At 38.7% G+C, this 27,985-nt stretch overlaps 1 protein-coding gene across 1 annotated transcript; it reads right to left on the reverse strand.

Moving 5' to 3' along the window:
- slc1a7b (solute carrier family 1 member 7b) lies at window positions 1-27,963 on the reverse strand. Its single transcript, XM_044043204.1, has 11 exons — window positions 27,663-27,963; window positions 17,571-17,650; window positions 17,111-17,326; window positions 8,927-8,969; window positions 8,620-8,851; window positions 7,833-7,932; window positions 6,854-7,087; window positions 4,175-4,369; window positions 3,561-3,695; window positions 2,982-3,081; window positions 1-673 (listed from the first exon to the last, which is right to left on the reverse strand). The coding sequence occupies exons 1-11, from the start codon at window positions 27,801-27,803 to the stop codon at window positions 413-415; spliced, it is 1,737 nt and encodes a 578-aa protein (XP_043899139.1). The 5' UTR covers window positions 27,804-27,963; the 3' UTR covers window positions 1-412.
- Window positions 27,964-27,985: the final 22 nt, after the last annotated feature.

Here is a 27,985-nt window from a genome sequence, read left to right on the forward strand (position 1 = left end):
TTTCATTTTCCACATGTTAGCATTTAAGTGCTGAGCAATGCTAGAAAAGTGATATGAACAAGCAAACAAAAACAGGAACATCGCTTCACTTTATGACGAACAGTCATTAAAAATGTTTAAAACACTAGTTTTTATTAAAATCAATCAAAAATAAATAAATCATATAAAATGTAGATCAGTTCATCAACTTTCTTTGACGTCCTCACACCCGTGAGGTACGAGTTCATGTCCAAGAATTTTTTGAAGATAACTCTACTTTTTCGTTCTTTCTGCGTCTTAAATTCCATCGTTCAGTCGGATTAAAACAGTTTCATGGCTGCTTCGATGAAAAGTCGTCAGAGTCCGGTGTAAACGTTCCAGAACCTCGTCGTGTCACATGTCCTCTGACGACTCGGTGGACGTAAGCAGGAGGCTATACGCTAGTCTCAAGGCCATTCATGTCGATGGTGCAGTGTTCTTTGTTCTTCTTCAGGCGCCTCGGAGGAACCGGCGGCTTCTTCCTCCCGGGCGGCCGGACGCCCTCCTCCAGCCGCATGAGTCGTGCCAGGTCCGGGGGGACATGCTCATGTTTGAACCCCGAGGACGGGGGACGGTAGCTGCCGTTGTTGTTGTTGTGACAGTTCATCAGCGGCGGCGTGCTCATCGCAGGTTTGCTCTCACAGATTAAAGGCACCTGAGATTGCAGATTAAAATCATATGTCAGCAAGAAAACAGATTATTGATATGAAAATGTTGAATAACTAACGTTTCAAAATGCTGTCAGTGGAAAGTAGAAAAAACATGAATGTATTATAAGAACTGGATAGAGCTCCGCCCCCTCTGCCATGAGGACAATGATGTCATGGTGGCCACTCGTGGTACTGCAACAAAAAATACATATGGGCCCAAAAAGCAATTTTCCCATTGACTACAATAGTAAAAGAGACGTGTGTAAAAGTGTCCACAGGACACCTGGAGACATGGACACAGACATGTATAGATCTTTATATTCTATATTTTTACATTTGTAAAGCCTTCCTAAAGGCCATAAAAAACATCTTATTTCCCAGAGTGACGGCTACTGTCAGGGAACCGTACGAAACTTTATGAGAAATGTGAATAAATGAAGACAATGATGGGTTTTCTTTTACATTTTTTAAAACATTACAACAAAACAGGTTTTAGTTATTTATTCGTCGCTCATTAGGATTTATTTCAAACTTATTATCGATGTATTAACAAGCTGCTGTGTGGATTCATGCTGACATTGTGAACATGGGGCAGATGACGGTGTGATGACCTGAGACCTGCGCTCACTTCACCACTGATGAACACATGAATTACACTATCTGTTCATAAAGTTACTGATAAATGTGATGAACACATGAATTACACTATCTCTTCATAAACTTAATGATAAATGTGATGAACACATGAATTAAACTATCTGTTCATAAAGTTACTGATAAATGTGATGAACCCATGAATTAGAGTGAAAGAATCTGGAGTTAGAAAACTACTTTTAACATGTTGTTGTTGTTCCTAATAATATGATCATGAGTCTGCAGGTTTTCTGTTTTTAATATTTTATGATTATTATATTTACCATAAATTGAAGTTAGCTTTATTTGTAAACCACCTACAAAAACAGTTAGAAATTTCAACCAAAATACAAAGCATAGCAATGAGACCAAAGTCATATTCATGGACAATATTCAATGGAATTGATTTTTTAATCATCATAAAAGTACTTCATGTTGTCATGATTTTCTTCTGTGACAGTGATTATCATACAGTTTATCAGTGAATGGAAGAAAACAACATCATTCCTGTAACAACCCATATAAACTAATATTCACTGATCATTTTAACTGTAATGACGTCATTATACTTTTCACTTTACTGTATTAACTATCGTTGGTTTTCACATTCATTTATAAATCCATGGTTTAAAGCCAGAAGCTAACGTGACATCAGTATACATGAAATGCACTTGCTCACGTCAGCAGCGTACTCCCATCATGCCTTTCACTGTTCATGGACGCGTCGAGCAAGTCGAGAACGTGGACAGCTCGTTCACATAGATGAAAGGCATGATGGGAGTAACACTACTGCACATGCTCTATGTGCCGCACAACCTGGAAATAAACCAGGAAGTCAGGAACTTTTTTGGCATATGTGCTGAGTGAGCAACTCCATAGGAATGAACAGAGCCAAAGGGGCGGAGCTACATCCAGGTCTTATAATACATCCGTGAGACAAATGGGAGTTGTAGAATCACAGTTGTAGAATTACTAACACTAAAAATAACATTTATTTTTATTGTAAAATAACATATTTTATTATATAGCAGAATAAAAAAATATAAACATTTTTTTTATCTTTGAAGAATAACAAAAGACAGTGTTACAGAAAAAGGTTGCAAAAGCAGTAAAAAGCCTTATATTGAAAGCCAGGTAGAAAATAAATGGTGCATGTATTTGTGTATTTTATTGCCTAAAAGTTAAATCAAATTGTGTATTTATTTTATAAAAATAATTACTTAGAGTTTAATATAACGTCATTTTAATATAAAACGTTGGATACTGACAGTAAAATCGAGAAGAAAAACTTTCTAATGTTTTCAAATTTTATCCAGGTCACATTTGATAAAATATGACATCACTGATCGTAGATTTAAAGTTTTAGGGGCCTACATCTAGCTTACATTAAACTAACCACCTGTAGCTACCATCTGTTCTGGGACACCAGGAAAAACCTAAGTTTAACCACTTAACAAAGATCTCACCTCATAAAACACTGTTTTAAATCTCTCTTTTCCAAACAAAAGTAAACCACTCACTCTCCCACACCAAAGTCCAGAGAGAAAATCAGTGATTATAGCTCACAGGGACACAGGAGCTGCTAGTCCACTGCTGCCTCATGTGGTCACTTTGTGTCACTGACAAAAATAAAAATAATTGTTTTGCATGTGTAATTGTTTATATTGTGTCTCGGTTTACCCCGTCTCCCTCCTGCAGGAAGTCTTTCCTGCAGATGTGAGCCATGATTCCTGTGGCCAGAGCGTCTCCCATCACGTTCACCATGGTGCGGAATCTGTCGCTGTGACCGACGACACAGAGAACACCAACATCGTCATCGTCATCATCATCATCATCATCATCACCGTCATCGTCATCGTCATCGTCATCGTCATCATCATCATCATCATCATCATCATCATCACCACCATCATCACCGTCACTGTCATCATCATCAACATCATCAACATCATCGTCACCGTCATCGTCATCATCATCATCATCATCATCATCATCATCATCATCATCATCATCATCATCATCATCATCATCATCACCATCCATCACCATCATCCATCACCGTCATCGTCACCGTCATCATCATCATCATCATCATCATCACCATCCACCGTCATCATCACCATCACGTCATCACCGTCGCCATCGTTCATCATCGTCATCATTGTCATTATCATCATCATCATCGTCATCATCACCATCATCATCATCACCATCATCACCATCACCATCATCATCATCACACTCTTCTGTCACACTCACAGCGCCCAGTCCACTGCGATAATGAGTGTGATGTCATCTGTCGGCAGCCCCACAGATGTTAGCACGATCACCATGGTGACCAGGCCGGCTTGTGGGATTCCTGCTGCACCGATACTGGCTGCAGTGGCTGTGATACTGATGAGAAACATGATATTTATTTTATTTTACAGCAATCGATGGAAACAGAAAAATGTACATTTTCCGTAAAAATGTATCGATACACAATGGACGAGCTGTCACATGATCAGTAACATCTTTATTTCTTATGTGTGACAAAATAAGACATTTGAACTATAGTGATGGAGGCAGCAGTGTGTGTGTGTGATGTTAAAATCAGTGGTTTTCTCTCTGGACTTTGGTGTGGGTGAGTGAGTGTGTGTGTGTGTGTGTGGGAGAGTGGAAATGAATATTTCAGTCAGAAAAGGCAGTGTAAAGATAAAATAAATAAAAATAAAACAGGAACATATTCTGAAGACATTGTAAACTTCAACTTAAAAAGTACATGTTTTTCACTATGACACAAATGAACCTCCAATTTGCCATATTTATTTATTAGTTGTTTGGGATTTAAAAATGGTTACAAAAATTAAATAACTGAGCGTGGCTCCACTGACCTGATGGTGATGATCTGACCAAAGTCCAGCTCGTAGTTGTTGACCTGTGCGATGAAAATGGCCGCCACAGCCTCATAGAGGGCGGTGCCGTCCATGTTGATGGTGGCGCCCACGGGGAGCACGAAGCGGATGATGCGGCGGTCGATGTGGTTGTTCTCCAGGAGGCACTTAAAGGTGATCGGCAGCGTGGCTGAGCTGAGGGAGACGTTAAACACAGATTAATATTCTATTTAATCTGTGTTTAACAAGTCTGACCTTGTTCTTGTCAACTCTTATTTTTTAAGCAAGTTTTTAAGATAATTATGGACTAAAATACTTATAGCAAAAAACAAAACTGCCTGGCAAGAAGAAATATTTTGACTGAGCAAATAAAATACAAGAAACACAATTAGAAAATATGAAAAAAGTATTTAAAGATCAGCATAGAACAGCAAAGATTCTGCCTGTGTATAACACAAGCAGAATCTTTGCTGTTCTTTGTTGCTTTTTGCTGATCTTTGCTGTTCTTTGCTGTTTTTTTGCTGATCTTTGCTTTTATTTGCTTTTCTTTGCTGATCTTTGCTGTTCTTTGCTGATCTTTGCTTTTATTTGCTTTTATTTGCTGTTCTTTGCTGTTCTTTGCTGTTCTTTGCTGATCTTTGCTGTTCTTTGGTGATCTTTGCTGTTCTTTGCTGTTCATTGCCATTCTTTGGTGTTCTCTGCTGTTCTCTGCTGTTCTTTGCTGATGTTTGCTGATCTTTGCTGTTCTTTGCTGTTCTTGTGGGCGACTGAAGACATTTCAGTATTTGGTGTTTTGTTTTTTAGTGTAAATCATAGGCAGTGACTGACTGTTCTTCACACTGATGAACGTCTTAAAACCTTGAAGATGTTCCCACAAAACTCGTCTACATTCTGGATTAATGATTGATAAACTTGACTGAAGCTGTTTGGTTGTTGGACGCACACATGCGCACGCACACACACACACACACACACACACACACACACACGTTGACATTCATGACATGAGGGACATTGCATTGACTTACATTCATTTCCTGGAGACTTACTCTAACCATAACCACAATTACTACTGGCCTAATCCTAATCCTAACCCTAACCTAACCCTAATCTCAATCTCAGCCTAACCTTAAAACATACCTTCACCTTAAAATGTAGTAATTTACGTTATGGGGACTTGCTTTTTGTCCCCACAAGGAAGACAAGTCCCCATAATGTGACTGTGTAAACAGGTTTAGGTCCCCACAACATTAGTAATACCTGGACACACACACACACACACACACACACACACACACACACACAGGTAGTCTCAACCATAACCAGTTCACGTCTCTTTGTCCTGAACTTTAACCAGTTTCTCAGGAAGGAGGTTCTGCCAGGTTTTGGTCTCCATGACGACTACTGGTCCTGACGAGGTCAGTGTTTATGACAGAACACACTCACACTCACACACACACACACACACATGCACACACACACACACACACACACAGTCTAATCACATGGAATGCTCCTTTACATTCCAGTTTCTTCCCACACACAGCAGATGTTTTGTGTCAGGGATTTTTACGCTCGTGTTTCTCAGACGCAGGTGTGTGAGAGACAAAACATCCATGTTTGAAAAGACTCTGATCAAAAATGTGGAGGAAAACAGGAAGTCCTGTCCAGGATCTGCTCGGTCTCCTGGGAAATGTGAGATTTGTTCAAACTCTCAGGTCACAGAAGAGTCATGAATGTGATTCCCACTAACATTCACAACGTTACAGTTTCCTGTCCTGTCCTCACTTCTGTCCTGACGTCTGTCCTGATATCTGTCCTCACTTCTTGGTCTTGATTCCTTCTTTATCCTTACAAGTCTTAATGTCTGTCTAATCTATACACTCTGGTCTTGGTCCTGACTTGGTCTCAGTCCCGACAAATCTTGGGTTTGTCTTGGTGTTGCTTCACACTGGTCTCTATCTCTGTCGCATTTTGGTCTCTATACACCCTGGACTTGGTCTGGTCTTGATTCCTTATTTATCCTTACATGTCTTGATCTTATCTTACTTGGCCTCTCCCTCTACAAGTCTTGGTCTTTTCTTGGTATAGCTACACTCTGGTCGATGTGGACTTGGCCTCTCCCTCTACAAGTCTTGATCTTATCTTGGTCTTCTCTCTTGATCTGGTCATAGTCCTGGTACACTCTTGTCATGGTCTTGACTCGGCCTCTTTCTCTACACATGTTGGTCTTGTCTTGGTCTTAACACCTTCTCTATCCTTACAAGTCTCAGACTTATCTTGGTCTCTATGAACTCTTGATCTTGACTCAGTCCCTGTCTCTATGGGTCTTGGTCTTGTCTTGGTCTTGGATTTAGTGTCTCCTTGATTACAACACATTATAAAAGTCTTAAAAAATGTCTTGAACATGATCTACCTCGTCCAGTCCTTGTCATGTTTTTTTGTTCTCTGAACATAAATAGTCAATTGAATAAATAAATTCAAAATTTCACTTGTAAGCAGAGAAATGAGTGGAGACACAGATCAGAGGGTCAGAGCGACTGTGACCAGAATCCACATCTGACCTCAGCCAGAGAAAGAGGGATAAATGATGGATGAATGGGAAGTAAAAAACAAAAACAAATGACAATTGGATATAATAAATGAGTGAAAAGAACAGTTTGGTCATTTTCCTTGTACCTGGAGGAGGTTGCCAGGGCGATGAGCAGGGCCTGCAGGATCCCCCGTATGTAGACGATGGGGCTCTTCTTGGTGATGAAGAAGTACATGGCGGGGAGGATGAAGAGGCCATGCAGCACCAGACCAAACACCACGGTGACGGCGTAGAAGCCCAGCTTCTTCCCCATGTCGGACGGATCGCTCATCTCCAGGATCTTACCGGCCACCAGGAACACAATGCCAAATGGGAAGTACCTGCAACGAGGAGTCATCAAAGACTTTCTGTAAGGTATCCAACTTTAGATCACATCACAGTGTTCTATAGAATTACAACCACCTCATCATCTCATTGTATCACAGGTGAATGAATGATGAGCACAAACTGGTGAATGAATGATGAGCACAGACTGGTGAATGAATGATGAGCACAGACTAGTGAATGATGAGGACAGAATGGTGAATGAATGATGAGCACAGACTAGTGAATGAAGAGGACAGAATGGTGAATGAATGATGAGTACAGACTGGTGAATGGATGACGAGGACAGAATGGTGAATGAATGATAAGCACAGACTAGTGAATGAATGATGAGCACAGATTGGTGAATGAATGATGAGGACAGACAGGTGAATGAATGATAAGGACAGGTGAATGAATGATTAGGACAGGGGAATGAATGATGAGGACAGGTGAATGAATGATGAGGACAGGAATGAATGATGAGGAGGTGAATGAATGATGAGGACAGGGGAATGAATGATAAAGACAGGTGAATGAATGATGAGGACACATCATTCATTCACCTGATGAGGACAGACTGGTAAATGGTGAGGACAGGGGAATGAATGATGAGGACAGGTGAATGATGAGGACAGACAAGTGAATGATAAGGACAGGGAAATGAATAATTTTTTTGTTTTTTAAATGTCAAACATTGTGACACTGGCGTGATTGAGTTTCACCGCTATGCTGCATGAGGTCAGAGAAAGTGTTTCTCACCATATTACGATGGCGACAATGCGGAGGACGGCCTCGTTCAGACTCTGGCAGAAGTTCACCAAGGCGCTTCCATTTGGCCCCATCCTCCCCAACATTATACCTGACAAAAACACAAGCGATGGATGAAAGTACTAACCCATCTGCATGTCAGGAGGTCTGTGGACAAAACTTCATAGAAGAACAATCATTGTTAACTCTTAGTTCTCTTTTCCCTTTTCCACTTATGGTCCCAGCTCGCCTCGCCTTGCAGACTCCTGTTAAATATTGAGGTATCAGACATTTCCCAGGTATCTGTTGGAGATGAACCCACGTTTTTAGGATTGTTTAGGAGTCTAACTGATCTACAGTTCGGCACTGTTAAGCTTGATTATTGTGATGGACGTCTCTTCCTATAACAGCACACTGACCAATCAGTGGTCGGCAGTCTGGCAACATCACGCATTGTACCTACTGAGCGTACTTAAAAAAGTAACTGGTACCAGGTAGAGGAAACACATCTTAACCGTGCGGAGGCGAGGCGAGGCGAGGCGGTGGAAACAGAGTGTGCCATCAGGAGCACTCTTAGCAAATTGCAATCGGAATAATACCCAACAGAAATAGAGATAATTGTGCAGAAGTCACAGAATAGACAGTTTTTCTTTTCTTTTTGTTCACAAAAACGAGCCAAGAGAACTTTGAACTGTGACGTATTTCCAAATGTCACAAAATCAATCATTTTGAGCACGTTTTGCTCACATGTGTTCATATGGTTGGCGGACAGAAAGGACGAGGGTTATGTTAGTATTACCCATGGTGGCTGAAAAGATAACGATCCCAAGGACGTTCATTCCGTCGCTTGTCCCGTCTCGAGTGCGTATGAGAACATCAGGGGGAGGAGTCAAGTCAAGGGCAAAGTTCTGGACGTCGGTTCCGTTGTCGCCCTGGATGCCGTAGATGAGCGCTCGCCGTGTGGTAGACTCTGACGGCGTCTCACTCACGGTCGACTTTGGTTTGACGATGTACTCACTGCTCGTCCGATACTGAGGAAAGAAATGGAATATATACTCTGAACCTGCAGGGGGCGCTCCGTGTTGTCAGTGCTGCATGTGTCTTACCTGCTGAAACGCCGCCTGGACCAGATTAGACGGGAACATGTTTCTGTAAAACATAAACACACACATAACGTTGTTAGTGAAACATGAGATTTATATTTGGTTTGGAGGGTTTATATCAATGTTTACATCTGAATGATCCCAATATCTGTAATCAATGTGTCCTCAGGTCAAATCACAAACACCACATGAGCTGCATGAAAGTTGTGCTTTGAGTCACTTAAATCTAATCACCCCTGACTTGTGCTCATGGTCCAACGAGACCTCTGTATATTAACGTCATTTTGTTTACAGTGTAGTGTACCGTCTAGTGGTTGACATGTGTTACTGCAAGGGTAACATATTAGGTTAGGGTTAGATCCATCACAGGTCAGTGTCGATGGCTGACGATTATTACTGCAAGTGTTTGTGATTTACTGTTGTTGTAAATGACAGCACACAAACACACCCATTATTGTCGTCACATTTGTGAATCCACAATAATACACTATATGGACTAAAGTGTCAGGTGTTGGGCTCTAGGCCTCTTATCTCCAGTGAAGGACAATTTAGACATTTTGGACAATGCTATGCTTCCAACAGTTTGAAGAAGGTCCTTTTTTAATCCATGACTGTGTCGCAGTAGGACTAAGTAAGGACTATAAAGACATGATTTGACTTGGAGTTTGGTGTGGCCCCACACAGAGCCCTGACCTTTAATCCCATCCATTATGGGGGGAATGATGAGGACGGACAGGTGAATGATGAGGACGGACAGGTGAATGATGAGGACGGACAGGTGAATGATGAGGACAGACAGGTAATAGTCTCTCACCTATTTGCTACAACTGTGGTGATAAGCAGTTGAATCTGTTTACATGTTTGTTGTGGCCGATGTTGTGATGTCTTTAAAACCAAAATGAAAACTGAAACAATGTTTAGAATAGAACCAAGATGGACATGTGCCAGTACATGTGTAAAATAAAATAAGAGGTAAGTCAAAAAACAAGAAATAGACAATATGAGACGTTGTAAAGACTGGACAGTAGGACACAGACAGCTGTGGATTAAACGCTTCTTTGTGGAATTAGGAATACAAAAGATTCACCAATTCAATTCAATTCAATTCAATTTTATTTGTATAGCGCCAAATCATAACATACATTATCTCAAGGCTCTGTATATAGACAACATCAAGGAGAGCAGAGAAACACAACAGTTCACACAATGAGCAAACACGAGGCATCAGTGGAGAGAAAAAACTCTGTAAAACTCTATAAAACTCTGTAAAACTCTATAAACTTGTAACTGTATCAAGTTACAAGTTTATACAGTTAATGATATCGACTTTTAATTATAGCACAATAATAATGGTGATGATATGTATGATATGGATAGCCTCGAAAACTGGATCTGGATCCTGCAACCTGCAAGATGAGAATACAGAGAGAGAGAGGGGGAAGGAAGGAAAGACACAAACTAGGGAGAGAAAGAGACAAGGTTAATGACATATAAAAAGTCATATTCATACCTTGAGTGTGAGAGAGTGAATGTGCGTGCACCACAGCAAAATCCCTCAGCAGTCTAGGTCTATATCAGCATAACTAAGAGCTGGTCCAGGTTTCCCTGAACTGTAAGCTTTATCAAAAAGGAAAGTTTTAAGTCTAACTTTAAATACAGAGAGAGGCTCCGCCTCCCGAACTGTCATTTGAAGCTGGTTCCACAGGAGAGGAGGAGCCTGGTAACTGAAGGCTCTGCCTCCCATCCTGCTCTTACAGACTCTGGGAACCACAAGTAAACCTGTATTTTGTGACCTAAGTGGTCTATTAGGGTGATAGGGTCCTGAAAGACTAGGTCTTTGTACGTGAGGAGGAGGATTTTAAATTGAATTCTAAACTGTGGGTGGAGCCAGTATAGAGAAGCTAACACTGGAGTTATATGTTCTCTCTTTCCAGTTCCTGTCAGAACTCATGCTGCAGCATTATGAATTAACTGAAGGATTCTAACTGACTTGTTGGAACATCCTGATAATAAGGAGTTACAGTAATCTAATCTAGATTAACAAAAGCATGAACTAGTTTTTCAGCATCCTGTAAAGACAGAATGTTTCTAATTATCATAATTTTCCACAGGTGGAAGAAGGCTGTTCTGGAAATGAGTTTTATGTGTGAATGAAATGACATTTCCTGGTCAAAAGTAACTCCAAGGTTCCTCACAGTGGAACTGGAAGCCAGGGTGATGTCATCTAAAGTGACAATGTGATCAGAAAGTTTTTCTCTGAGGTGTTTAGGGACGAGTATAAAAGTTTAAAAGTAGAAAGTTACAGGTCATCCAGGACTTAATGTCTCTGAGACATTGCTGGAGTTGAACAACCTGATTATTTATAAATATATAAATTATACATCTGCATAACAATGAAAGTGAATGTCGCGCTTCCTAATAATGTTCCCTAGAGGAAGCATATATAAGGTAAAAAGTATAGGCCCAAGCACTGAGCCTTGTGGAACTCCACAATTAACTTTTGGTTGTAGTGAGGCTTTATCATTAACGTGAACAAACTGGAATCTATCAGATAAGTATGATTTAAACCAGCAGAGGGCAGCACCTGTGATACCAAGACTCTGCTTCAATCTCTGCAGTAGAATATTATGATCAACAGGACAAGTAAAGAAACTAGACCATTATCTGAGGCCAAGAGAAGATCATTACTAACTTTGACTAGTGCTGTTTCTGTGCTATGGTTTAATCTAAAACAGGCCATTAATGCGCAAATATTCACATAATTGATTAGCAACTGCCTTTTCTAAGATTTTAGAAACAAAGGGAAGATTAGATATAGGTTGGTAATTAGCTAAAATATCTGGGTCAAGCGTCGCTTTTTTGAGAAGGGGTTTAATAACTGATATTTTAAACGTTTGGGGCATATATCCAATTAATAAGGATAGATTAATTTGAGTTAATATAGAGCTGTTAATTAAAGGAAACACCTCTTTAAACAGGGCCACACGGTGGTGTAGTGGTTAGCACTCTCGCCTTGCAGCGAGAAGACCTGGGTTTGAGCCCCGGTTGGAACAAGGGCCTTTCTGCATGGAGTTTGCATGTTCTCCCTGTGTGTGCATGGGTTCTCTCCGGGTACTCCGGCTTCCTCCCACAGTCCAAAAACATGCAATGTGGGGATTAGGTAAATTGGACACTCTAAATTGACCATAGGAGTGAGTGTGAGAGTGAATGGTTGTTTGTCTCTAGTTGTGTGTGGCCCTGCGATGGACTGGCGAACTGTCCAGGGTGTACCCCGCCTATCGCCCGATGTAGCTGAGATTGGCACAGCACCCCCCGCGACCCTCTGGTGGAGGATAAAGCGTTTAGATGATGACTGACTGACCTCTTTAAACAGACACCTTATGCATGCTAAGGGAACTTGTAATATGGCTCTGAACAGAGCGTCCACTTGAGAGAAATTAGCAGAAAAAGTGCTGTGAGGAAAAAAAAAGACATGATTATACATGTCTCATGCTGCTTGTTTTTCCCCTCTTAAATATTTGCTTTTAGTCCAATTTTGCATTCATGTTATTTTCTTATCCTCAGCCTTGTTTTTCTTTGGGTCTTTTTTTTTCCTTCTGTTTTTGAACCAAACCACCAAAAGCAAAGCCCTCAGATGTGCTCAACAATCCACCACATTATGATTCAGAGTTTCAGGTTTGGTCGAAAAGACACTGTGACTGTGACGTACAGTCCTGTTTGTCCTGACTGCTGCGGTTACATGGAAGAGCTCTGTCCAGTCCATGTGATTTTTTTCATGAAAAAGGACAAACCATGTCAAATAAAGTGTGGTCATATCATTTGTTTTATTTGATACAATCAAACCACATTTGCTTGGCAGCTGCAATTGTAAGCCCTGGAAATTTGAAGGCAGCGAGTTTGAAAGAACAAGGTCAAATTATTTTAAGAAAACAGACAGGAGCCATTAAAATGAGCAGAAATATTTCTGCTGGAGTTAATTTCCTGACTTTGTTTTCCTGGGTTGTTTAATCACAACCAAAAAAACCCACAATGTCACTCCGGCCTCATCCAACCATCTTTAGTTGGTTTGCCTTAAACCTTAAAGGGATAGTTCAGGTCTTCCTTGAAGTGTGATTGTACCAAATAATGCCACAGAACCAGCAGAAAACATGGTTCCAACAGGAAACTGAAGTGTGTAAACCTCTCACTCTGCCACACCAAAGTCCACAGAGAAAATCAGTGATTTTAACATCACCCACCCACCCACCCACCCTGCCACACACACACACACACACACACACTGCTGCCTCCATCACTAAGTTCAAATGTCTGATTTTGTGTTTTCAGTGTTTGAAATCCTTTGTTCAGATTGACCTCAGTGACACAGAGTGACCACACGAGGCAGCAGAGGACCAGCAGCTCCTGTGTCCCTGTGAGCTAAAATCACTGACTTTCTCTCTGGACTTTGGTGTGTGTGTGTGTTTTCTAGACGCAATAAATGGATTTATCTCAAAGACAGAGACCAAGACCAGAACTCATAGAGTCATAGAGACAGGTAAAGCCTTTCATGAAGCCAGCTACGGCTAGTAGTTTATAGTTAGCTGCTACAGCTAGTTATTCACCACCAAAGCTAGCTGTTAATTGCTACATATAGCTGTTAGTCACTATAACTAGCTGTTAGCTGCTATAGACAGCTAGTACAGCTAGTTATTAGCTGCTTGAGTTAAACATTAGCCACTATTGTCAGCTGGCCTCCGACACCAGCATTTTCAACCCTGTTTATTGGACATAATAGCAATATTTCAGCAGAAATACTGTTTTTATGAAATGTAATATCTATTTTATTATGTATTTATGTATCACATTTAATTTAATAGCGAAGCAGTTTCTTCATCAACGACAAAAAAACAACCAAGAGACTTCACGAAGGAGGAGAACGGAACAAAGGATGGATTTTGTACACAAATGAGCGGCAAGTTCTGCTGTATTATGTCACATATTAGAGCATAACTGTTTTTAACTGAACTCCTGGCTCGTCTTAACCTCATCATGAATTGTGTGAATGGGTGAAAACTGTAGTGTGCAGCAGCTCATCAAGACTAGAAAAGCTCTGTATAAATACAGGCTATAACTATAACTTCTCTTCTTCTGATTCTATTTGGTAGTAATGAGAAATAAAGATAGTTAGAGGAAATGTAGTGGAGTAAAAGTACAGATATGTGACTTTTGGACTTTAAGTACAGTAACAAAGTATTTGTGCTTTGTTGTTTTACAACACTGGTTTTTAAAAATCACTTTTTTGGAATGTAAATCTTAAAATATACGTAATATCTCTTATACTTTGTTGCTGAGTGTTTTTGGTTTGTTGTCAGTTTGAGTCCAGAGGTGCAGCAGAGAGCTGTTTTGAAAAGGACCTATTTTTATGTGGAACTACTGACGTCATTTGCAAATCTTTTGGATTATATCAGAGATGGAGACAATCAGCTGTTGGCAATGAATGAAGCATGAGTGTCTGCAAAGGCTCAGTCAATGAGCACATGAATGTGGGGGTCTTACATCCATATTACATCATCCATAGTTAAAAAACCCTAAACTACCACTTTAATCCAATGCAAATCATTTGTACAGATTTTCAAAAGCATCCACTTTACTCAGAGAGAGAGGGAGAGAGAGAGAGAGAGAGAGAGAGAGGGGAGTTTGACCAGGTGAGAGGAAATAAAAGACAAATTAAAACAGCCATTAACTGCACAGCTGCACAAAATAACAACCTCAATATACACACGTGTCCAAGCTATACAAAAAACACAGAAAACACAATTATAAGAAGATATAAAATATCATTTTCTCATGAACATGCAGGACTGAATTAAATGTAAAAAGGACACAAATATCATGTTAAACCTTATCATACAGTTGCATGTTTGGAAAGGAAATTCAGAAAAATTCTCTTGTGGGATGTAAATCATTTCTGTGTTGAATAACAAAGAAATGACTCAAAAATACCAGAAATCTGATTCTAATCCACTACAGACCCAGTCTGTGCAACAAGAGCAAGAACAGAACAAAAGGAAAGACAGAAGATAAATGTGAATTCTAACAATTATCTGATGCATTTCCACACACCAAAGTCCAGAGAGGAAATCACTGATTATAGCTGCGGGGACACAGGAGCTGCTGGTCCTCTGCTGCCTCGTGTGGTCACTTTGTGTCACTGATACAAATTATTACATTACATTACATGTCATTTAGCAGACGCTTTTATCCAAAGCGACTTACAATGGAATCAAGTACAATTAGCCAGGGGTGGAATCGAACTTGCGACCATGATGTCTTTGGTACACAAGGTAGGGTCTTAACCACTGAGCCACTCCACCCCCCAAATCTGAACAATGCCAAATGCCAAAAGAAATTGACAAAATAAGACATTAGAATTTAGTGATGGAGGCAGCAGTGGATCAACAACTCCTGTGTGTGTGATAAAATCACTGATTTTCTCTCTGGACTTTGGTGTGGGAGAGTGAGTGGTTTACAAACTTCACTTTCCTGTTGGAAAGGTCTGACTCACAGTGAGATAAAGTGACAAAATGATTCAATTACTGTGAAATATTAAAGGCTTTTGAAATTAGATGTTTCTCATCTTGTTAAAGGTCCAGAATTGAAGGCAAAATAACTATGCTTATTGTTCTTTCTTTAAATAAGTGTACAATCTCCTTATTGTATGACTTTTTTCAATCTTTTACATTTATATCAGGAGCAGGAGGCAGTCATTTTTGACCACAATGTTTTTACACAATGTACAAACAAGGGACAAACGAAACATCTTTTGAGTTTTGAAGCTAACTGAAGGCTACGTAGTCTCAACAACACATACTGACATGAAGGACATTCAGCTGTAACATGTAACTCCAATAATACATGTTGATTTTAAAATGTACACACTGTACCTTTAAGATCAAGGACCTACTTTGTCGCCCATGTGCTGAGAGCACAACAACATAAACTCTCATCAGATTAATACGTTATCTCTCTTTTTCTTTTAAAGGCAGAATGAGCTTATTGTGTCATGTTTCAAAGGCTGGCTGACGTGAATCGCTGCTGCCACTTCATAATCATCATCAAACTAAAGAAGATATGTAAATAAAACATGAAATAAAGCATTCTTCTGCTGCAGACTCAACTGTTTGAATGCAGTGGCCATGGGAGGATCAAACCCCCGTAAAAACACCCCCAAAATAAACCTACTTTCCTTACTAAAGAGAAAAATACATAAATACAAAAATGATAGTGATATTTTAGATGTTTATCACGACACAGCCAGAGAAAAAGAAGCAGACAAAACTGTCAGAGGAAATGACCACACGAGTCAACAATGAAGCAAAATTTTCAAAACGCAGGAATTGAAAATAACTGACAAGGACAAGGACAAGGACAAGGACATGGACAAGGACATGGACAAAGTCATGGACAAGGACATGGACATGGACATGGGTAAGGACATGGAATGCATGTTAAAAGTGAGATTTTAGCTGTATAATTCAATAATTCAATGTTCTTAATGTCATGTAAACATGTTATTCTGACTAAAATCGAGCTAGTCTTTGTCAACACGATGACTGAGACGAAGATTTATGCTTTAGAACCACAGCTGAATCCATCTCACTGTTGTTTTTCTGTGATGTAAAGGTCAACAGGAAACTGTCTCAATGTGCACTATATAGAGATTAGCAGAGTACAGCGCCACCTACAGAGACAGAGTCAGAGGTACATGGTTTTCTCCTGCGCATGTAAACTCAATGCCTTACTAATCACTCTGCGGCCTTTGCTTGGTTAAACTGTGCATGAAACATTCGGACTGAGGATAAAGAAGTTGATGGATGGTTTTGTAAAAATAATTATTCTTAAACTGTAGGGGGAGTAGAGTAAAAAGGCAAACATGCAACCAGACTTGCAAAGCTCTGCTATAACTCAAGCAAGTCCAGTTGCCTACGGAAGATTCTTCCATTGATGCGTTCACAGAATGCTCAGAACCTGACTGGGAAAGATCGTCTCTGCTCAAGAAAGACTTTTAGAGGCATCAATAGACAAACTGATGATGACCATTGTAAAATCATGGATTATCAGCCCCAGAAACTTGATGTGGACCTCTACTGCCACACACGTAAATTAAGTTTGCACAGTTAAGAAGACGGATGTCATGGTGGTTTTTACCGTATGAGGTCCAGCAGAGCGTCGGCAGAACTCATGATGGGCTTCCCACTTTCCTCAGAGTCCTCCTTCTGGGCCGCACCACCCGGGTGGATGATGGAGACCATGATGATCCCCACGATCACAGCCACGAACGTGGTCCACAGGTAATACGACACGGTGATCAGACCCAGGCGACTGGAACACTTCGCGTCGAGGGCAGCCAGTCCTGACATCAGACTGGAGAAGACGGAGAAGAAGAAACATCAAAGTTTCAATATGTAACAGCAGAAAATATTCACATTTAATGGTAGTGATTGTTGCAGCCCTAATATTTTGAATAGGTAAAATCATAATTTCCAAGAGATGTACTGTTAATGAATTACAACTTAATTCACCACCACATGTTGCCCCAACCGGGAGATTTGATTTATTAAATATGAATGTAATATCATAAGAGTGAGGTGGAGACTGACGTCATTACCTGGACACAACGAGGGGGAGAATCAGCATCTTCAGCATCCTCATCAACAGCTCCCCAGGAAACTGGAAATACTTCACCTCCTAGAAAATAATGAAAGAAATCTCAAAGTTCTTCAACTCATCTCAGAGTTCTTCAAAGTTCTTTAACTCATCTCAGAGTTCTTCAAAGTTCTTTAACTCATCTCAATGTTCTTCAAAGTTCTTTAACTCATCTCAGAGTTCTTCAATTCAATTCAATTCAATTCAATTCAATTCAATTTTATTTGTATAGCGCCAAATCATAACATACATTATCTCAAGGCACTGTACATAGATAACATCAAAGAGAGCAGAGAACCCCAACAGTTCACACAATGAGCAAGCACTAGGCATCAGTGGAGAGAAAAAACTCCCTCTTAACAGGAAGAAATCTCTGACAGAACCAGGCTCAGAGATGTGCGGTCATCTGCCTCGACCGGTTGGGGTGAAAGGAAAAATGGGGGATAGTGGAGAGGTGGGGGACAGAAAATGGGGGGAGAGAAAGGACAAGAGGGAGATGAGGGAGAGACAGAAGAGAGAGAGGGAGACCAGCAGCAGATACACAACAACTATATCAGGTTACAAGTTTATACAGTTACTGATATCGACTTTTTAATTACAAAATAATAATAATGGTGATGATGAGCGTAGCCTCGAGAACTGGATCTTGATCCTGCAACCTGCATGATGAGAATATAGAGAGAGAGAGAGGGAAGGAAGGAAAGACACAAACTAGGGAGAGAAAGAGACAAGGTTAATGACATATAAAAAGTCATAATCAAATGCTGAGTGTGAGAGAGTGAATGTGCGTGTACCACAGGAAAATCCCCCAGCAGTTTAGTTCTATAGCAGCATAACTAAGAGATGGTTTAGGTTTCCCTGAACCAGCTCTAACTATAAGCTTTATCAAAAAGGAAAGTTTTAAGTTTAACTTTAAATACAGAGAGAGTGTCCGCCTCCCGAACTATCATTGGAAGCTGGTTCCACAGGAGAGGAGCCTGTGTGGTGGTCTATTAGGATGATAGGGTAAGACTAGGTCTTTCAGGTATGAAGGGGCCTGACCATTAAGTGCTTTGTACGTGAGGAGGAGGATTTTAAATTTAATTCTAAACTGTATGGGGAGCCAGTGTAGAGAAGCTAACACTGGAGTTATATGGTCTCTCTTTCTAGTTCCTGTCAGAACTCGTGCTGCAGCATTTTGAATTAACTGGAGGATTCTAACAGACTTGTTAGAACATCCTGATAATAAGGAGTTACAGTAATCTAATCTAGATGTAACAAAAGCATGAACTAGTTTTTCAGCATCCTGTAAAGACAGAATGTTTCTAATTTTCATAATGTTCCGCAGGTGGAAGAAGGCTGTTCTGGAAATTAGTTTTATGTGTGAATCAAAAGACATTTCCTGGTCAAAAGTAACTCCAAGGTTCCTCACAGTGGAACTGAAAGCCAGGGTGATGTCATCTAAAGTGACAATGTGATCAGAAAGTTTTTCTCTAATGTGTTTAGGGCCGAGTATAATGACCTCAGTTTTTTCTGAGTTTAAAAGTAGAAAGTTACAGGTCATCCAGGACTTAATGTCTCTGAGACATTCCTGGAGTTGAACAACCTGATTTATTTCATCCGGCCTCATCGATAAATATAGCTGTGTGTCAGTAGAATATCATGATCAATGGTGTCAAATGCAGCACTAAGATCTAACAGGACAAGTAAAGAAACTAGACCATTATCTGACGCCAAGAGAAGATCATTACTAACTTTAACTAGTGCTGTTTCTGTGCTATGGTTTAATCTAAAACCTGACTGAAAATCTTCAAACAGGCCATTAATGCGCAGATATTCACATCATTGATTAGCAACTACCTTTTCTAAGATTTTAGAGACAAAGGGAAGATTAGATATTGGTCGGTAATTAGCTAAAATATCTGGGTCAAGGGTCGCTTTTTTTAGAAGGGGTTTAATAACTGCTACTTTAAACGTTTGGGGCACATATCCAGTTAATAAGGATAGATTAATTTGAGTTAATATAGAGTTGTTAATTAAAGGAAACACATCTTTAAACAGTTTGGTGGGGATAGGATCTAACTGACAGGTTGATGGTTTAGATGATGAAACTAATGATGTTAACTCAGGGAGATCTATAGGGGAGAAACTGTCTAACTGTGCACCTGGTGCTTCTAAAGCTCTTGTACTAGAAGATGAGTCAGTCCCAATATGAGGGAGGAGATGATCCATTTTTTCTCTAATTGATGTTATTTTATTCACAAAGACGTTGATAAAGTCATCACTGCTCAGTGTTAAAGGAATAGATGGTTCAGTGGAGCTGTGGCTCTGTGTCAGCCTGGCTACAGTGCTGAAAAGAAATCTATGATTATTCTTATTTTCTTCAATTAGAGAAGAATAATAGGCAACTCTAGCTTTGTGTAGGGCTTTTTTGTAAGCTACAAAACCATCTTTCCAGGCTATATAAAGTTCCTCTAGGTTACTGGAACGCCATTTTCTTTCTAATCTACGTAACGTCTGTTTAAGAGCACGAGTATTGGAGTTAAACCATGGTGCTCGTCTCATCTGATTCACCACTTTCTTTTTCAGAGGGGCAACACAGTCTAATGTAGTACGCAGTGAGGCTGCTGTACTATCAACAAGGTTATCTATGAAGGCGGGAGTAAAATCACAAAAGGTACCTTCAGATGTACTGACATATGGCACCGAGTTAAATAAAGGTTGCACTGTCTCTTTGAATGTATTAATATTATTATCAGACAGGCACCGGCTGTAGCTGTATTTCTTATTTATGTTATTGTAGCTATTATTGAACAGTTAAATGTGAGTAAATAATGATCAGTAAGGAGAGGGTTTTGAGGAACTATGTTTAAATTATCAATATCAATACCATAAGTTAAAACAAGGTCGAGGGTGTGATTAAGGCAATGAGTTGGTTCCTTAACGTGTTGAATAAAACCTATTGATTCCAATAGCGAGTTCAATGCGCAGCTAAGACTATCACGGTCAACATCTACATGGATGTTGAAATCCCCTACAATTATGATTTGATCTGTTTTAAGCACCAACTCAGATAAGAACTCAGAGAACTCTGATAGGAACTCTGAATAAGGTGCAGGTGGACGATAAACTGTGACTATTATAATTGGTTTCTGTGATTTACAACTAGGATGAGATAGATTAAGAATAAGGCTTTCGAATGATGAATATCCTAGTTTGGGTTTGGGATTGATTAATAATCTAGTATTAAAAATGGCTGCTACTCCTCCTCCTCGGCCTGAGCTTCTAGGAATATGGGTATTAGCATGAGTGGGTGGAGTGGGTGGAGTTGATTCATTCTTCAAAGTTCTTTACCTCGTCTTAAATTTCTTCAAAGTTCTTTAACTCATCTCAATGTTCTTCAAAGTTCTTTAACTCATCTCAGAGTTCTTCAAAGTTATTTAACTCATCTCAATGTTCTTCAAAATTCTTTACCTCGTCTTAAATGACTTCAAAGTTCCTTAACTCATCTCAAAGTTCTTCAGAGTTCTTTAACTCATCTCAAAGTTCTTTAACTCATCTCAACGTTCTTCAGAGTTCTTTAACTCATCTCAAAGTTCTTTAACTCATCTCGAAGTTCTTCAAAGTTCTTTAACTTATCTTAAAGTTCTTCAGCTCACAGTTTTAAAATGGTCACTAAACTTAAATTTTTTTAAAGTTAACTCCAGCAAATGAAAAATGTCAAGAAGTGGACTGACTGAGAGCTGAGTGAGGGAGAGGAGGATGAAGGGAACATTTTCTGACATTTTATTGACCAAATGAGTATTTGATTAATCAAGAAAATAATTAACAGATTAATCACAAGTTACAGCTCTAATAAAATGATAAACAATTATACAGTAAGTACGGACAAAAGGATTTGCTCAGAAAAGATAAAAGATAAAGTAAAGTGATTTTAATTTTTGTTATCTCAATAATATTGAAAAATTACAATTATTTATTAATTTGGATATTATAATTAATTGAATTTGTCATGTTTCAGTTGAAGGCTTTGCTCCAACAACACAAGAAGCTATAAATTATTTTTCTACGTCGTTTGACCTGGGTGGCTTTTCCAAATGACAGTGACTGCTGTGGCAATTAACAATTCCAATTTATCTCCACATGTTTGACAAAATAATAGCCCTTCAGGACAATCTCCATGATGACTGAGATGAGCCGAGGAGATGGAAGGTGCAGATATTTTCTGGGGGATTAATTATTCATTGCTTGTGCTATGGAGTTTACAGAACGAGTAAATCATGCTCGGAGGATGAAGATTGGCCAAGTGGCTAAAATTACGCTTGGTTCAAATATGCAACACAGTTATGTTGAAATCAAATCAAGGAGACCAGTGTTTTTCTAATCTCTCCTGTGTTTGGGCCCCATAAATATAAACACATCAGAGGACACACTATAACACAGTATAGTCAGGGTTTATTGGATTTTCTGCACATCTGAACATGTGCTGATGTCGCGCTGGTGTGGAATATTGACTTTTATATTTGATATCATGTATTTAATTGGATAAAGTTTCATCAGCATTACTTCTTGGCTACCATTTTCTTTTCATGGATCAGTCTGATTTTTCTGTGATGTGTAGGTGATCACGCAAGTATGTACCCATTCAATTTTGGTGAGAATCTACTCACTGATGATGCCACAAAACATGATAATGTTTTCAGAAATCCCCATCTCTTTATAATGGGCAAAACTGTAAATACTGATATCTCTGTCAAAACTAATCTCTAATTTGAAAGGAATTTGGCACGTGTATGTAGGATCACACGCTGTACCATCAGATTATGTTTCATCCAGATTTGATCCAAATTATGGATTTGTCTGGAATTTAAATGTGAAATAGTCCAGTCCCATTGAAGAGGTTCAGATGCATATAAACTTGGTGCCATCTTAGCAGATCAGTGTGATTTTTTTGTGATGTGTAGCTGATCAACCAAGTATGTTCCCATTCCATTTTGGAGAGAATCAACCCACTGATGACTCCACAAAACACGATCAAATTTCTCTTTATAATGGGCAAAACTGTAAAACTATATACTGATATCTCTGTCAAAATGAATCTGATTATGTGTGTATATGTGTATATCAGCGACATCTTAACAGATCAGGACAAAGTGTCTCATGTGAGATGGTAAAAGCTCTAAAAAGTCCTAAACAAATCCAAAAAGTCTGGTTTGTGAAACCCAGCTGAGGTGGAGGTGTTTGCTTCTCTGAGCGACCATGTTACATTTAGTTTATTCTATTGAAAATGTTTAGAAACTTAACAATGTGGTGGTTGAGCTCACAGCGAGTGCAAACGTGTAAATGAAAACCCATGTGTTATATCACATTTGGACAAATACTTCATTACAAGTCATTCTGCATAAAGATTGCTACTTAACTGTTATAGAATAGAATAAGTTAACAGTTTAGAGCTTATAATTATGTCTGGATATTCCTTCATAATCGTCAAAAAAAAAAATCACTGTGACGATTATTGCGCACCATTTCAAAACAAATGTCGTTTTGGTATGAAATTAACATTGTGATACATACATATACCTACTGTATGAAAATATTATTCACTGTTCATGCCAATTATTGATAAAAACACAAAGTCTGTGTTTAGTTGGAGGAGGAGGAGGCTGTTCATTATATATGTAAAATGTAGGGCTGTCAATCGATTAAAAAAAAGAAAACAAATTCATTGCAAAATTTTCTGTAATTACAAGTTTTTTAATTAATCGTACAAAGCACTTAATGGTCAGGCCCCTTCATACCTGAAAGACCTAGTCTTACCCTATCACCCTAATAGACCACTGAGGTCACAAAATACAGGTTTACTTGTGGTTCCCAGAGTCTGTAAGAGTAGAATGGGAGGCAGAGCCTTCAGTTACCAGGCTCCTCTCCTGTGGAACCAGCCTCTAATGACAGTTCGGGAGGCAGAGCCTCTTTCTGTATTTCAAGTTGGACTTAAAACTTTCCTTTTTGATAAAGCTTATAGTTAGGGCTCTCTTAGTTATGCTGCTATAGACCTAGACTGCTGGGGGATTTTTTTTTCTTTTTATTCAGTGGAGCAAAAAAGTATTTAGTCAGCCACCGATTGTGCTAGTTCTCCCACTTAAAATTATGACAGAGGTCTGTAATTTTCATCATAGGTACACTTCAACTGTGAGAGACAGAATGTGAAAAAAGAATCCTGGAAATCACATTGTAGGATTTCTAAAGAATTTATTTGGAAATTATGGTGGAAAATAAGTATTTGGTCACCTACAAACAAGCAAGATCTCTGGCTCTCACAGACCTGTAACTTCTTCTTTAAGAAGCTCTTCTGTCCTGCACTCGTTCCCTGTATTAATGGCACCTGTTTGAACTCGTTATCTGTATAAAAGACACCTGTCCACAGCTGCACTCCAATTTCGTTGTACACAATACAATGACAATAAAGGCTATTCTATTCTATTCTTTCTATTCTGTTCCCCACCTCTCCTCTGTCCCCCAGAGTTTTTTCTCTCCACTGATGCCTAGTGTTTGCTCATTGTGTGAACTGTTGGGTTCTCTACTCTCCTTGATGTTGTCTATGTACAGACCTGAGATCATGTATGTGATGATTTGGCACTATACAAATAAAATTGAATTGAATTGAATTGAATTAATTGATTAACAACCACCTAAAAATCCGTCCTTATCCTTTGTTGCGCCATAGACTGTCCTGTAACCAGGATGGCTCTGTTTGCCTGCACACGTGATCACGTCGCCACCGGAAGTAAACAAACAACGTTGACTGCATTCATTTTTTTAACACATTACAACGCTGACAGCACTAGTAAAATCATATATGTGTTTGATTGTAGCTCTGATGTAAGCATGAATTTTTTGTAAAGATGGTGGTGAGGTGAGAGAGAAAAACTTTTATACAATCTGCAGCAGGTCTGTGAAAACCTCCTTCATGAACAAGAAGAAGTTGGTGTGAGAACTGAAATATCTGGAAATGAATCGTTATAGAATCAAACTAAATGGCACACACACAGATACACACAGATTTGCCAGTATAGCCTCCCAGCAGCATGATTTTTGTGAGGACCACCAAAAATGTCGTCCCAACCAAAAATGTCATCTGTCAATAGTTGGACCTCACAAGTGCAGCAAAACCAACACCCACACATGCACATGCACACACACACACACACACACACACACACAGTGATCGCTCCTGTGAAAGTTGTCACAAAGCGATCACCTTTTATTTCATTGGATTGGATTTTAATCCTGTGTTTGTCAAAGTGAAGGAGTCCTTGTCTATTTTAGGCCTGTTTGAGAATGAGATGGAGATTTAGTGTCGGGATGAGGCTGAAGAGAAAGAAAAAGACCCCTCCCCCCGTGTGTATTTAAAGCGACGAGCTGCCACATGTATTTACTCTGTATTTACCATAAGCTTGTAGGTTTCGATCTTAGCCTGGATTTGTGCTTTTGTGATAAATAGAACACTCATCATCAACATAAACACAAACACATATGTGTGTCAATGTAACTACTTATGGTGCTTTTCCGATGCCCAGTTCCAGCATGGCTTGAATTGGCGTGGTTTGTTTTCTTCTTCTCCATCAGTGATAGAACCTGGTACCAGGTGGGGTTTTTTTTAGTTCCTGCTCTGATGAGGTTCTAAGCGAGCTGAGCTGATACTAAAATGTGGTGTTAACAGACTGCCGGCCTCAGAGAGTGACACCACTGAAGAGTCATGAGCGCGATGTTTGACACAAGAATCAAAACCAACAATGTCCAACTGTAGATCAAAAGATAAAAGACTTAGGAATCCTACTTATAGTTCCAGAATCTACTTTATAATTCCAAAATCTATTTATAATTCAAAAATCTACTTATAATTCCAAAATCTATTTATAATTCTAAAATCTACTTATAATTCCAAAATCTACTTATGATTCCAAAATCTACTTATAATTCCAAAATCTACTTATGATTCCAAAATCTACTTCATAATTCCAAAATATACTTTATAATTCCAAAATATACTTAGAGTTCCAAAATATACTTATAATATACTTTATAATTCCAAAATATACTTATAGTTCCAAAATGTACTTATAATTCCAAAAACTACTTTAGAATTCCAAAATCTACTTTATAATTTCAAAATATACTCATAGTTCCAAAATATAAAATATACTTATAATTCCAAAAACTACTTTAGAATTCCAAAATCTACTTTATAATTCCAAAATCTATTTATAGTTCCAAAATATACTCATAGTTCCAAAATAAATTTATATTCCAAAATATACTTATAGTTCCAAAATATACAAGTTCCAAAATCTACTTTATAATTCCAAAATCTACTTTATAATTCCAAAATATACTTATAATTCCAAAATCTACTTTATAATTCCAAAATATACTTATAGTTCCAAAATATACTCATAGTTCCAAAATATACTTATATTCCAAAATATACTTATAGTTCCAAAATCTACTTTATAATTCCAAAATATACTTTATAATTCCAAAATCTACTTATGATTCCAAAATCTACTTATAATTCCAAAATCTACTTATGATTCCAAAATCTACTTCATAATTCCAAAATATACTTTATAATTCCAAAATATACTTAGAGTTCCAAAATATACTTATAATATACTTTATAATTCCAAAATATACTTATAGTTCCAAAATATACTTATAATTCCAAAAACTACTTTAGAATTCCAAAATCTACTTTATAATTCCAAAATCTATTTATAGTTCCAAAATATACTCATAGTTCCAAAATAAATTTATATTCCAAAATATACTTATAGTTCCAAAATATACAAGTTCCAAAATCTACTTTATAATTCCAAAATCTACTTTATAATTCCAAAATCTACTTTATAATTCCAAAATATACTTATAATTCCAAAATATACTTTATAATTCCAAAATATACTTATAGTTCCAAAATATACTTATATTCCAAAATATACTTATAGTTCCAAAATCTACTTTATAATTCCAAAATCTACTTTATAATTCCAAAATATACTTATAATTCCAAAATATACTTTAGAATTCCAAAATATACTTTATAATTCCAAAATATACTAGTAATTCCAAAATATACTTATAATTCCAAAATATACTTTATAATTCCAAAATATACTTATAATTCCAAAATATACTAGTAATTCCAAAATATACTAGTAATTCCAAAATATACTAGTTCCAAAATATACTTATAGTTCCAAAATATACTAGTTCCAAAATATACTTATAGTTCCAAAATCTACTGAAATGCTTTCAAATAATTTCAGTTCAGTGACTGGACTGAACCATTCTGTGAACATATCTTTTTAATGATTCACTTTCACCCAAAACAACTGCTTTACATGTCACTAGTTTGTGTTTGTGTCGCGTAAAAAAACGTCACGGCAGTTTCACGAAGACGTGCTGTGATGACTCTGCCCACTTTGAGGAGGAGCTATGAAGTCATGGAAAACAACATGACTGATACTAAACTCAGTCGGGTTGAGCTGGAACTGTAAAGTGGAAAAGTAGTAGCTATCACGAGGATACGATTAATACCACGATACAACCATTCTGTGATAAATAATATACTGTGAGACAATACAGTGAATACAGTGAATACAGTGATACTTGACGATATCTGTCTCAGTGAAGAAAACAAAACGTTAGCGTGAAAGGCTGAAAGTGCTGGATTTCTCGATTTATTCACAACATAGAGAAAGGTCAAAGGTCATGAACATGGATGGAGCATCTCCACCGTTATCCCGCTGTAAATGGACTCTTCTTCATCCGGGTCACTTCCACCCAAGTTTCCCCTCATTCTTTTGAACAGCACCACCATGAGGAGACATGAAGTAGCGACACTGGCAGAGACTGAGATTTGTTCAGTAAAATATCCATATTTGCCCCGGTGTTCCATCGATTATCATGAGCACGAGGATGGACGATAATATTTCCCCACAGTGATGACGTCATGACATTGTGACATCGTGACATTGTGACATCGTCAGTGGGAGGAGATAAGAGTTGGACTGACCTGCTCGGTGAGACGCCGGGTCCTCAGGAAGAATCCTAAGAGACACCCAATGACCACGGCCAACACGGACATGATGAGGAGGCCATTTTGTCTGCAGACGTTCTTCACCCTCAGCCACGCGGCGTCCAATGCCAAGGCCATCGTGAGTCTGTCCTCTCAGTGACCCATAAATGTGAGGATGACAAACCAGGGGGGGCGGGGAGGGGGGGGGTTATGAGAGGATGAAAATCAATGACAATGAGTGAATGAATGAAGGGGGGGAAAAACCTCCAGGACGGGATGTTTCACTGCGTCCCTCTCATCCTCTCACTGCGGCGATAAGA

Source organism: Solea senegalensis, linkage group LG14, assembly GCF_019176455.1.
Source record: "Solea senegalensis isolate Sse05_10M linkage group LG14, IFAPA_SoseM_1, whole genome shotgun sequence".
Classification (NCBI taxonomy): domain Eukaryota; kingdom Metazoa; phylum Chordata; class Actinopteri; order Pleuronectiformes; family Soleidae; genus Solea; species Solea senegalensis.